This window comes from Hypanus sabinus, chromosome 3, assembly GCF_030144855.1.
Source record: "Hypanus sabinus isolate sHypSab1 chromosome 3, sHypSab1.hap1, whole genome shotgun sequence".
NCBI classification, from domain to species: Eukaryota; Metazoa; Chordata; class Chondrichthyes; order Myliobatiformes; family Dasyatidae; genus Hypanus; species Hypanus sabinus.
The window spans coordinates 151,404,161-151,417,516 of NC_082708.1; the positions used below are offsets into that span (position 1 = coordinate 151,404,161).

General features: G+C 46.8%; 1 protein-coding gene across 2 annotated transcripts in view; it reads left to right on the forward strand.

Moving 5' to 3' along the window:
- tbck (TBC1 domain containing kinase) overlaps positions 1 to 13,356 on the forward strand; it is a 229,090-nt gene that overhangs the window by 147,300 nt on the left and 68,434 nt on the right. For both annotated transcript variants that reach the window (XM_059965386.1, XM_059965385.1), the window contains exon 23: positions 2,139 to 2,314. In XM_059965386.1, the coding sequence (XP_059821369.1) occupies positions 2,139 to 2,314 (176 nt within the window). The remainder of the gene's footprint in view (positions 1 to 2,138; positions 2,315 to 13,356) is intronic.

Below are 13,356 nucleotides of genomic sequence, written 5' to 3' on the forward strand. Positions count from 1 at the left end.
CTATATCAATGATCTGGATGATAATGTGGCAAATTGGATCAGCAAATTTGCTGATGATACGAAGATTGGAGGTGTAGTGGACAGTGAGGAAGGTTTTCAAAGCTTGCAGAGGGATTTGGACCAGTTGGAAGAATGGGCAGATGGAGTTTAATGCGGAAAAGTGTGAGGTATTGCACTTTGGAAGGTCAAACCAAGGTAGAACATACAAGGTAAATGGTAGGACACTGAGGAGTGCAGTAGAACAGAGGGATCTGGGAATACAGATACATAATTCCCTGAAAGTGGCATCACAAGTGGATAGGGTCGTAAAGAGAACTTTTGGTACATTGGCCTTTATAAATCAAAGTATTGAGTATAAGACATTGGTGAGACTGAATCTGGAGTATCGTGTGCAGTTTTGGTCACCTAATTACAGGAAGGATATAAATAAGGTTGAAAGAGTGCAGAAAGGTTTACAAGGATGTTGCCGGGACTTGAGAAACTGAGTTACAGAGAAAGGTTGAATAGGTTAGGACTTTATTCTCTGGAGCATAGAAGAATGAGGGGAGATTTGATAGAGGTGTATAAAATTATGATGGGTATAGATAGAGTGAATGCAAGCAGGCTTTTTCCACTGAGGCTAGGGGAGAAAAAAAAAACAGAAGTTATGGGTTAAGGGTGAAGGAGGGAAAGTTTAAAGGAAACATTGGGGGGGGGCTTCTACACACAGAGAGTGGTGGGATTGTGGAATGAGCTGCCAGATCAAGTGGTGAATGCGGGCTCACTTTTGATATTTAAGAAAAACTTGGACAGGTATATGGGTGAGAGGGGTTTGGAGGGATATGGCCCAGGTGCAGGTCAGTGGGACTAGGCAGAAAAATGGTTCAGCACAGCAAAGAAGGGCCAAAAGGCCTGTTTCCGTGCTGTAATGTTCTATGGTTCTAAGGAGCTGGTTGTAGACTACAGGAGGAATATTGACATCAATGGATCTGGGGTTGAAAGGGCTTCAAGTTCCTTGGTATAAATATCACTAAGGTCCTTGTGGTCTGAATGTACTAGCTGTGTGGTGTAAAAAGCAGAACAGCACCTCTTTTACCTCATATACTTAAATAAGTTCGGCATGAGTCCCCAAATCCTAAGGACTTTATACAGGGGCACAATTGGGACCATCCTGACTGTCTGTATCCCTGCTGGTATGGGAACTGTACTTCCCTCAATTGCAGGACTCTGCAAAGAGTGATGCAGTCAGCCCAGTGCATCTGTGGATGTGAACTTCCCACTATTTAGGACATTTACAGTGATGATTGTGTGAAAAGGGCCTGAAGGATCATTGAGGACCCAAGTCACCCCAACCATAAACTGTTCCAGCTGCTACCATCTGGGAAACAGTACTGCAGCATAAAAGCCAGGATCAAAAGGCTCTGGGGACAGCTTCTTCTACCAGGCCATCAGACTGATTAATTCACGCTGACACAATTGTATTTCTAAGCTATATTGACTGTTCTGTTGTATATCTTACTGTACATATTATTTATTACAAATTACTTTAATTTGCACATTGCACATTCAGACGGAGATATAACATAAAGATCTTTACTCCTCATATATGTGAGGAGTAAAGTCAATTCAATTAATAGTCCATACTCTACAATGACACTGGTGCCAAACTGTATCAGCGCTTGCCCTTCCCTTGGACTACATCAGTGATGTGGAGAGGGGGAACCCACTGCATGGGCACCAGCCGGTTCTTCAAATCTTCCCACCTAGGTTTGCGCCCTGGAAGGGACATAATCCATCAGAGGCACAAATCCATTATCCCCTGGGGCTGCCTCCCTACCTACCAACCTACCTATTCTCTGTGTAGTTTCTGACTAACCTTCCACATGTTCACCCCAAACAGTATGACATCTCATAAAGACGTTCAATAAGTTGCAAATGTTGTTTTTACTTCTAAGATATTCAGGCATTTGATTTAAATTAATGTAAAGACTGGGAAGGAGAAGGATAAGGACAGCAACTATATCACTGCATTATTCTCTCTGTTTGCTTGAGAGTTTATGTAAGCAAATAGATGGCATAGTTTGGTGGATTTGACTGGCATGCTTGAATTGCTTTAGCATTTATGTTCGTTGTTATTGATTGAGGTATCTTTTTTTAAGAAATCGACATTGAGCGTTGTGTGCGAGAGTCTATCAATCTTTTCTGTTGGACACCCAAGAGTGCTACATATAGGCAGCATGCCCAGCCACCCAAGCCTGGGTATGATAGCAATGGTATGCACCGACAATCATCCCACTATTCTGCAGACTATCAAGATGCACCTAAGACTGATCTAGTGAGTACTCCTGATATGTTGTTTAATGTTTGTCACACTGTGGGTAGATGGCTTTCAAACCTGCATTCAAAGTAGAGTTTCAGATCATTTCTGCCATAAAAGATAAATGTTCCCTGTATCAGTAAATATGAATAATGTCAATTGATATATCACTTTTGATTAGGTATAAATGGTATTTTTCATTTATGTATTTAATTGTAGCAGATGGAAAGGGCAATTTAATAATATGTATAAATATCCAAGTTGCTTTATTTTTAAGACTTAAAGCATTGCTATGGTTGCTGCAGAACAGAGTATTTTATGGCAATGACTGAGCATACTTTTGTAATGCAGATTGCACACTTGTTGCAAGTCTTTTAAAATTCCACACTGAAAACCGATTAATACATCATAGACTGCAGCTTTTCTATTATTATCAAATAAAACATATAATTTGCTGTACATCTATGATGCATACCCACTCTTTGTTCTTTCTCATCTTTTACCCCCACTTCCTTCTTTCACTTCTTTATCACTTTGTCTGCTTAATTTAGCAAAACTCATTTATTACTCTACCAACCTAAGTGGCTGGTAAACAATATTATTGGTTCTGTGTTCACCTGGTAATAATTGTTGGATTATGATTGATGTGGATCTGACAAATCTTTTAAAGTGGTATGCATTCTCGTGTGCAACGTAAAACCTTTGGAGACTTGATGCAAAAAGAACCATTTTATACATCTGGCCTAATCTAACTCTATGTCAGTTCAGTTTAAAATGAAATGACTGCAAGGTTCCACAAGTTTTCCACAGGTCTGTGAAAAGACACAGAATCAAGGGAAATAACCTGCATTCCCCTGGGAACAGAAATAGACCATTCGGCATGTTTCAACATCCAGATAGATCACAGCTAACCTTTATTTCGTTTATTCCTCTTGGTTCTATAAGCAATAATTTTTGCTAGGCAGGAACAACACCTCTCGGTTGCTATCGGCATGTCCTCGATCTCATTTTGTGAGTGAGGATTGTTCCGGATTTCCATTCCCTTTGGTGTGGGAGAAGAATCAGAGTGAGAAGTGGGTTTATTATTATCATCACTAACATATGTCTTGAAATGTGTGGTTTTTGTAGCAGCAATACAGTGCAAGTGAAAGATTACTATAAGTTACAAAAATAATAGTTTGAAAAAGTCTGTCACAAAAATAGGGCAGCCCGGTGGTTTAGCGATTAACATAACATTATTTGTTGTAGCGCCGGCATTCATTGAGCTGCTATCTGTAAAGAGATTTTTTAGTTCTGCCTGTGACCATGTGGCTTTCCTCCAGGTGCTCCAGTTTCCTCCTCCATTCCAATAACATGCAGCTAGGGATAGTCTGTTTTGGGCATAGTATGTTAGTGCTGGAAGCATGGGCACACTTGTGGGCTGCCCAGCATAACCCTCACTGATTTGATTTGACACAAACATCACAGTTCACTGTATGTTTGAATGTACATGTGACAAATAAATCTAATTTTTATTCTTAAAAATAATGAAAAAGAAATCTAATGAGATGGTGTTCAGGGACCATTCAGAAATCAGTTGCTAGAGGGGAAGAAGCCATTCTTAAAACATTGGGTGAAGTTCTTCAATGATGGATACTGCTTTCTTGTGGCATGCCTCTTGGAGATGCTCTCAATGATGGTGGAGCGAAGAGGCGTGTCCACGATGGAATTGGCTGAGTCTACAATCCTCCATAGCCTCTTGTGCATTAGAGATTCAATACTAGGTTCTGATGCAACAGTCAGAAATGCTCTCCACCATGCATCTGTAGAAATGGGTGATGGAGACTCTCATGAAGTCTCCTGCTACTAACCATAAAAAACATTGTTTAATTTTGTTATACAATGGAATCCAGTTAATTGGGACACATCGGGACCAGTACAGTACTGTGCAAAAGTCTCACCAACTACCAGTGGCAAAAATCACTGCTTTTTCAACTCAGTGTAAACAATGTGAGCTAGGATGCCTAAGACTTTTGCACATTTGACAACGTGGAGTGGAGAGAGAAGTTGCAAATACGGCAGGAGCAAAGGAAGTTGGGAATGGCAAAGGTGGTGTGTTGATGGAGGTGTGTGAGACAGGCAGCACAGAAGAAATACCGGGGGGTGGGGGGGAGGCATGATTGCAAACATACTCAGTCCTAAGCACCAGGCAAAGTAATTTGATTCAAAACAATTGGTTTATTGATCATTACAGAATGTCTTTCTGGTGCTTCCAGCTCTGCCTTCCCCTTTTCCCAAGCACAGTTCCCCTATCCCTGCCCCCTTCCCACTCTCTGTCCCCAAGAGTCTCATATCAGAATCAGGTTTATCATCGCTCACAAACTTCATGAAAGATGTTATTTTTTACAGCAGCAATACAGTGCAACCACTTCCTCTGGCAGCTCATTCCATAGACTTACCACTCCAGGCGTGGAAAAACTTGTCCCTCAGATAATTTTTAAATCTTTCCCCTCTCACCTTAAAGATATGCTGCTTGTTTTGAACTCCCCTATCCTAGGGAAAAGACTGTTACCACCTGCTTTAAAGTTCGAAGTATATTTATTATCAAAGTACATGTATGTCACCATATACAATCCTGAGATTCATTTTTTTTGCAGGCAGACTCAATAAATCCATAAGAGAATAATAACCTAATAAAATCAGTAAAAGACCGCACCAACCCATCTTGGTGCAACAGACAACTAACTATGCAAATACAAAGAAAGAAATAATAATAATAATTAAATATGCAACAAATATTGAGAATATGATATGAAGAATCCTTAAAACTAAGTACATAGTTGTGCAAACATTTCAATGATGGAGCAATTTCTCCTCTAGTTACTGCCATCAGGTAGAATGTACAGGTCTTTCAGGACTCGCACCACTAGAGACAAAAACATTTACTACCCCTTAACCATTAGGCTCTTAAACAAAAGAAGATAACTACGCTCATTCTGTTTCTGGTGTTCCCAGAGCCAGTGATCTCACTTTGAGGACTCTTTATCTTGTTATTTATTACTATTTATTTATATTTGCATTTGGACATTCTGCTGTCTTCTACGCTCTTGCTCTTTCATTGATCCTGTTTACAGTTACCATTCTATAGATTTGCTGAGTATGCCCGCAGGAAGAAGAATCTCAGGATTGTATGTTGTGACATGTGTGTACGCTGATAATATTTTGAATTTTGAACCTTGAAGTGAAGTTATCCCCTTTGTTTCAAGTGCCTGATGGGTGAGCATTAATAGCTCTTTCTAAACCTGGTGGTGTGAGTCCTGAGGCTCCTGTGCCACCTTCCTGATGACAGCAGCAAGACGAGAGCATGTCCTGGGTGGTGGGGGGTCCCCGATGATGGCTACTGCTTCCCTGCTGCAATGTTTTGTGTAAATCTGCTCAGTGGTGGGGAGGGCTTACCCATGATGGATTGGGCCATATCCACTTCTTCTTGTAGGATTTTCCATTCATGGGCATTGGCGTTTCCATACCAGGCTGTGAAGCAATCAGTCAATATACATCTGTAGAAGTCTTTCAAAGTTTAGATGTCATGCAGAAGCTTCGCAAACTCCTAAGGAAGTAGAGTTGCTGTTGCGCTTTCTTCGTAATTTCACTTACGTGCTGGACCCAGAACAGATCTTCTGAAATAATAACTCCAAAGAATTTAAAGATTGAATGGCAGAGCAGACTCGATGGGCCAAATGGCCTAATTCTGCTCTTATGTCTTACGGTCTTATGGTCCAAAGTTGCTCACCCACTCCACCTCTGATCCTCCGATGAGGGCTGGTTCACAGAACTCAGGTTTCCTCTTCCTGAAGTTAATGATCAGCTCTTTGATCTTGCTGACATTGAGTAAGAGGTTGTTGTTGTGGCTTCACTCAGCCAGATTTTCAATCTTTCTGAGATGCTGATCCATCACCACTTTTGATTCAGCCTACAACAGTGCTGTTGTCAGCAAACTTGAATATGGCATTATTTATGCCTTTCATAGTTTTAAACATTTCTATAATGTCTCCCCTCACTTACCTGTGTTCCAAGAATTAAAGACCTTGCCTGGCCAAAATCTCCATACAACTCAGGCTCTCTAGTCCTGGCAATATCCTTGTAAATAGGATATTTTTCTTACTATCTTTCCTTTCTGTTAGTTCTGACGAAGGGTCTCGGCCCGAAACATCGACAGCACTTCTCCCTATAGATGCTGCCTGGCCTGCTGTGTTCTTCCAGCATTTTGTGTGTGTTGTTTGAATTTCCAGCATCTGCAGATTTCCTCGTGTTTGCTCCTTGTAAATAGGTTTTTTTACACAGTAAACAGTAGGTGTCTGGAACACACTGCTGGGGTTGATGCAATGGACACATTTAAAAGACTTAGATAGGCACATGGATGTAAGAAAAATGCAGGGCTATCGGCTGAGTAGAAGGAAAGGATTCGATTGATCCTGCAGTTGGTTGGCACAACATTGTGGGCCGAAGGGCCTGTACTGTGCCATACTCTATACTCTGTGTTATAAACCTTTTCTGCAATATTCAGCATGGCAAGTGTTCAGAAAAAATATCCACATCTAAAAGCCAAAAAGTCCTCTGGTCCAGATGAAATCTCTGATGAAGTACTAAGCTGGTAGAAATGTACAGTACTACTGGAAAGTAGAATGGTGCAGCTGATAAAGCTCCTGCCTCAGAACTCCAGTCACCCAGGTACAGTCCTGATCCCCAGTGCTTTCTGTGTGGGTTTCCTCAGGATGCTCTCAGTCCCCCCTCCATTTCAAAGACATTGTGGTTGTTTGCTAATTGGCAACTATATATTCCTCCTAGAATATAGGTGAATGATAGAGTCTGTTGATGGGAATGTGGAGAGACTAAAAGTGGGATTGATTAATATAGTTACATGGATGACCTGGTGAATGCTGACACATTTTCTCTCTGGACAAAACTTTTTCATCCTGTTATATTGTAATAATTCTCGTACAGCAAGAATGGTAGCACAGTGTAGAAGTTGGATGAGCAGCCGAAGGTCTGATTCATTAACACAAAGATGCGAGTTCAAATTCTACTTTAGTAATTCTTTGTACTTTGTGTGCAATTGAATTGCTGCATTAGATCATTATGCAACCAATCAAGATACTTTCGTTGGTACGAATGTAGGTGCTCTCTGTCTGTAATATCCATGCAAGTAACTTTTAATTGCACCCATGCACACGTGCATATGACAATAAACGACTTTGACTTTAGCTTTGAAGTTTGTTAAAGACATTCCAAACTCATTTACTTGCTTAGAAAATAAAGATTCTAGCATTCATTTCTTGCAATTGCTCTTAAACACTGGGTCAGTACAGGCCATCCAATACGTTAAAGCCCAGGAATTTAAAGTGGAGATGCCATGTGCACAAAAGTAGTGGTTTACTAATATTGCCGCGCCCCCCCTTCCCCCACCCCACCACTGTAGGGTGCGGGCTAGCCAGGCGCAGGCATCAGCCAGTCACTGCTCCTAAAGTTTGTCTCATTGTGGTGTTAATTTTGCCTTGCAGTTCCTAATAACAATGTTGAGATTGTCAGCAGTTGTGCTGAATTAGACCATCTTCTGAAAAACTGAGGCAACATTATTCTGAGCTGCTGAACAGAGCAGCAAAGTTTTGAATGTTCACCTCATTGACTGTGTCAGTGGTTTCCGTTGTAGCACTGATGGTATGCTTTTACTGTATCTGAATTAATCTTCCCACCTGCACTGATATTTAACAGATTGTAGCGGTGTGCTACAAGCAGCGCTAAAATTACGACACGGAGTCGGTAACTGCAGTCGAAGGAAAAACTTTATTCGAAAACTTCAGCCTCACTTTTAAGCCTCTGTCAACCGGCCCCCCATGGCGAAGAGGCTCCAAAGCTCTGTGCTCGCAAACCCCCGTAGGCTATCTAATTGTGAGTCGGTTCGGATACGCTAGGAAATGAGGCGCTACATAACCCCCCCCCAGAACCGGCGATACACCCCCCAATGTCCACAGCCTGGGCCAGAACCTGCTTGGGAGGTCGGCCTCTGCGCCGAGGCGCCGGAAACTCGGCCGGTTGCGCCAGGTCCACATGGGCCGGCTTGAGGCGGTCCACCGTGAAAACCTCCTCCTTCCCCCCAACGTCCAGCACGAACGTGGACCCGTTGTTCCGGAGCACCGTAAACGGCCCCTCGTATGGCCGCTGCAGCGGTGGCCGATGCCCGCCCCTTCGTACAAACACAAACTTACAGTTCCGTAGGTCTTTGGGTACGCAGGTCGGGTGCCGCCCATGCTGTGAAGTGGGTATGGGGGCCAGGTTACCGAGCTTCTCGCGAAGTCTGCCCAGGACTGCAGCGGGTTCTTCCTCTTGCCCCCTTGGGGCTGGTAGGAACTCCCCAGGGACGACCAGGGGTGCGCCGTATACCAACTCGGCCGACGAGGCGTGCAGGTCGTCCTTGGGCGCTGTGCGGATGCCGAGAAGGACCCAGGGAAGCTCGTCCGCCCAGTTGGCTCCTCGCAGGCGGGCCATGAGGGCCGACTTCAGGTGACGGTGGAAACGCTCCACTAGCCCGTTCGACTGTGGGTGGTAGGCAGTGGTGTGGTGCAGCTGAGTCCCCAAAAGGCTGGCCATAGCTGACCACAGGCTGGAGGTGAACTGGGCGCCTCTGTCGGAGGTAATGTGGGCTGGTACACCAAAGCGGGATATCCAGGTGGCGAGCAGGGCTCGGGCGCAAGATTCGGAGGTGGTGTCGGTGAGCGGGACCGCCTCTGGCCATCTTGTGAACCGGTCCACGATAGTCAGGAGGTAACGCGCTCCGCGCGACACTGGCAGGGGGCCCACGATATCCACATGAATGTGGTCGAAACGCCGGTGGGCGGGATGGAACTGCTGCGGTGGGGCTTTGGTGTGCCGCTGAACCTTGGCCGTCTGGCAGTGCATGCACGTTCTGGCCCATTCACTGACCTGTTTGCGGAGACCGTGCCAAACGAACCTGCTGGAAACCAGCCGGACAGTTGTCCGGATGGAGGGATGCGCCAAGTTATGAATGGAGTCGAAAACACGTCGCCGCCAGGCTGCGGGGACGACCGGACGGGGCTGGCCGGTGGCGACGTCACAGAGTAGGGTCCTCTCACCTGGGCCCACGGGGAAGTCCTGGAGCTGCAAACCAGAGACTGCAGTCCTGTAACTCGGAATCTCCTCATCTACCTGCTGTGCCTCTGCCAGTGCCTCAAAGTCTACCCCTTGGGAAAGGGCATGAACGGTAGGGCGAGAGAGCGCATCCGCCACGACATTGTCCTTACCCGAGACGTGCCGGACATCCGTTGTGTATTCAGAGATGTAGGACAGGTGGCGTTGCTGGCGGGATGACCAGGGGTCGGATGCTTTCGTAAACGCAAAGGTAAGCGGTTTGTGGTCCGTGAACGCGGTGAAGGGCCGACCTTCTAGGAAGTACCTGAAATGCCGGATTGCCAGGTAGAGCGCCAACAGTTCCCGGTCAAAAGCACTGTACTTGAGCTCGGGTGGCCGCAGGTGTTTGCTGAAAAACGCCAGGGGTTGCCAGCGACCTGCGATGAGCTGCTCCAGCACCCCACCGACTGCCGTGTTTGATGCGTCCACTGTGAGGGCGGTAGGGGTGTCCATTCTGGGATGTACTAGCATTGCGGCGTCAGCCAAAGCTTCCTTCGTTTGAACGAAAGCGGCGGCGGACTCCTCGTCCCAGGTAATGTTCTTGCTCGGACCCGACATCAGGGCGAACAGGGGGCGCATGATCCGGGCAGCTGAAGGGAGGAAGCGGCGGTAGAAATTGACCATACCTACGAATTCCTGAAGGCCTTTGATCGTGGTGGGTCGGGGGAAGTGGCGGACCGCATCTACCTTAGCGGGCAGAGGGGTTGCCCCGTCTTTAGTAATCCTGTGGCCCAGGAAGTCAATGGTATCAAGTCCGAACTGGCATTTGGCAGGGTTGATTGTAAGACCGTACTCACTCAGTCGGGCGCAGAGTTGACGGAGGTGGGACAGATGCTCCTGACGACTGCCGCTGGCTATGAGGATGTCATCCAAATAGATGAACGCGAAGTCCAGGTCCCGTCCCACCGCGTCCATTAACCGCTGGAACGTCTGTGCGGCATTCTTCAGGCCGAACGGCATGCGGAGGAACTCGAAGAGGCCAAACGGGGTGATGAGAGCCGTTTTGGGGACGTCGTCAGGATGCATCGGGATTTGATGGTACCCTCGGACAAGGTCGACCTTGGAGAAGATCCGGGCGCCGTGCAGGTTTGCCGCAAAGTCCTGAATGTGCGGCACAGGGTAGCGGTCCGGTGTAGTAGCCTCGTTCAGCCTGCGGTAGTCGCCGCACGGTCTCCAGCCCCCCGTCGCTTTGGGCACCATGTGCAGGGGGGAAGCCCAGGGGCTGTCGGACCGCCGGATGATCCCCAATTCCTCCATTCTCTGGAACTCCTCCTTCGCCAGTCGGAGCTTGTCCGGGGGAAGCCGCCGAGCACGGGCATGGAGGGGTGGTCCCTGTGTCGGGATGTGGTGCTGTACGCCGTGCCTGGGCATGGCTGCTGTGAACTGCGGTGCCAGAACCGATGGGAACTCCGCCAGGACCCTGGTGAAATCGTTGTCGGACAGCGTGATGGAGCCGAGGTGAGGGGCTGGCAACTGGGCCGCGCCCAGGGAGAACGTCTGAAAGGTCTCGGCGTGTACCAGTCTCTTCCTGGGCAGGTCAACCAGCAGGCTGTGAGCTCGCAAAAAATCCGCACCCAGAAGCGGTTGGGCTACGGCGGCCAGTGTGAAGTCCCACGTGAACTGGCTGGGGCCGAACAGTAGCTGCACCTGACGGGTGCCATAGGTCCTTACTGTGCTGCCATTCACGGCCCTCAGGGGGGGACCCGGTGCCCTGCTGCGGGTGTCGTAACTCGTCGGAGGTAAAACGCTGATCTCAGCCCCAGTATCGACCAAAAACCGGCGTCCCGACCTTCTATCCCACACATACAGGAGGCTATCCCGATGGCCAGCCGCCGTAGCCATCAGCGGCGGCTGGCCCTGGCGTTTCCCGGGAACTTGCAGGGCGGGCGGCAACGGCGGGCTTCTGCGCCCCACCGCTGGTGGTAGAAGCACCAGTGGTCATTGGGCCGGGGGTTAGTGGGCTCTGCGGCCGGGCCTGGACTGGTTTGCTGCCGGGAGCGTGGCTGGGAGATCTGTGCGATGGACGCCCCGCTCACCTTTTTGGCGTTCCACAGCAAGTCCGCCCGGGCTGCCACCTTCCGGGGGTCACTGAAATCCGCGTCGGACAGCAGCAGGCGTATGTCCTCGGGCAGCTGCTCCAGGAATGCCTGCTCAAACATGAGGCCTGTGTGTCCCTCGGCCAGAGACAACATCTCATTCATTAAAGCCGATGGAGGTCTGTCGCCCAAGCCATCCAGGTGCAGTAAACGGGCAGCCCGCTCGCGCCGTGAGAGTCCGAAAGTCCTGAGGAGCAGGGCTTTGAATTCCGTGTACTTGCCGTCTGCCGGGGGCGACTGTACGAACTCCGCGACCTGGGCAGCTGTGTCCTGGTCGAGGGAGCCCACCACGTAGTAGTAGCGGGTGTCTTCTGAGGTGATCCGGCGAACGTGGAATTGGGCTTCGGCTTGCTGGAACCATAGGTCCGGGCGCTGTGTCCAGAAACCCGGCAGTTTCAACGAAACCGCATGAACAGAGGCGGCGTCGGTCATTTCTGGTCCAAAAATCGTTTGGACCGTCGGGGTCACCAATTGTAGCGGTGTGCTACAAGCAGCGCTAAAATTACGACACGGAGTCGGTAACTGCAGTCGAAGGAAAAACTTTATTCGAAAACTTCAGCCTCACTTTTAAGCCTCTGTCAACCGGCCCCCCATGGCGAAGAGGCTCCAAAGCTCTGTGCTCGCAAACCCCCGTAGGCTATCTAATTGTGAGTCGGTTCGGATACGCTAGGAAATGAGGCGCTACAAGATAATCATTATCACTGCAAAGTAACTATCTGCTCTCAGTGCATCTCAAAGAGTTTCATGGTCAAAACTACATTTTTTAAATTAATAAACAAATCCCCGATAAAGTCAAAGAATTAGAGTGGAATTTAGTTCATTTTCAACACCGCATGCTCTATGCAAGCTACAATTGAACTAATGAACCAGAATAGCCGTAGTTGCATTAAATTGCAAGCTCTGCAAGATTTAATAAGTTGCTTATTATTTAAAATTCTATTTTTGTCCCTCTCCTCACTGTGTTTTTCTGATCCAGGGACCAGGGCTTATTTGTACTGCTAACCTTTTCATGCCTCCTCAGAAGGGTTAGGATAAATATGCTTCTCTTTGAAAGTGGTGCTAAATGGGGCTGCTATTTTCCTGACCTGGTGGTTGATAAAGATCTTGCACCAGGTTTGGTGGTAATCACAGTACTGTGACATGATATCCCAAAGAGAAAATTTCAGCCCCCTCATCTGTTCACAGGCCTGTCAAGTTTCATTCCTTCAACTAAAATGAAACAAATCCCTGAGCTTCTCTTTTGTTGGCTCAGATTTTTAAAATAAACACTTTTATTATATTTGAGTATGAGAGCTGATTGACCGGAGAGGTTTCGGAAGGTTGTAGTCTCAGATTGAAATAGTAACGTGGATATTAGCTGGCTCTTGAAGTTTAGTCACTGTGAGTACAGATCTAAATTTTTCCAACAATCTTTACCAGCCCCACTCCACCACCTCATCCATGTATAATGATATCAAATGCAGTATGCAATACAGCAATTCAGGTTTTATCGAGATAATTCCCAGATTTTTATATTATGTTGCTCATATTGTAAAATATAAAATACCATTAATAATTTAAAGTCCATGAACCTGAGATGTTGCCTTTAAGTTCCATAATTTAGGTCCACAAATGCATTTCCACTTCCAAGTTACTGAACCCACTTCCATTCAACGTGTGTTATCTTTTAGTTAAATAAGTCCTCATTGAAAGAGAATTCCTTTTGCTCCTTCATATTTATTTTGCCATCTCATCAGTATTCCTCTGTTGTTTATGGTTCATTGATCAGTGAATAGAAATTAA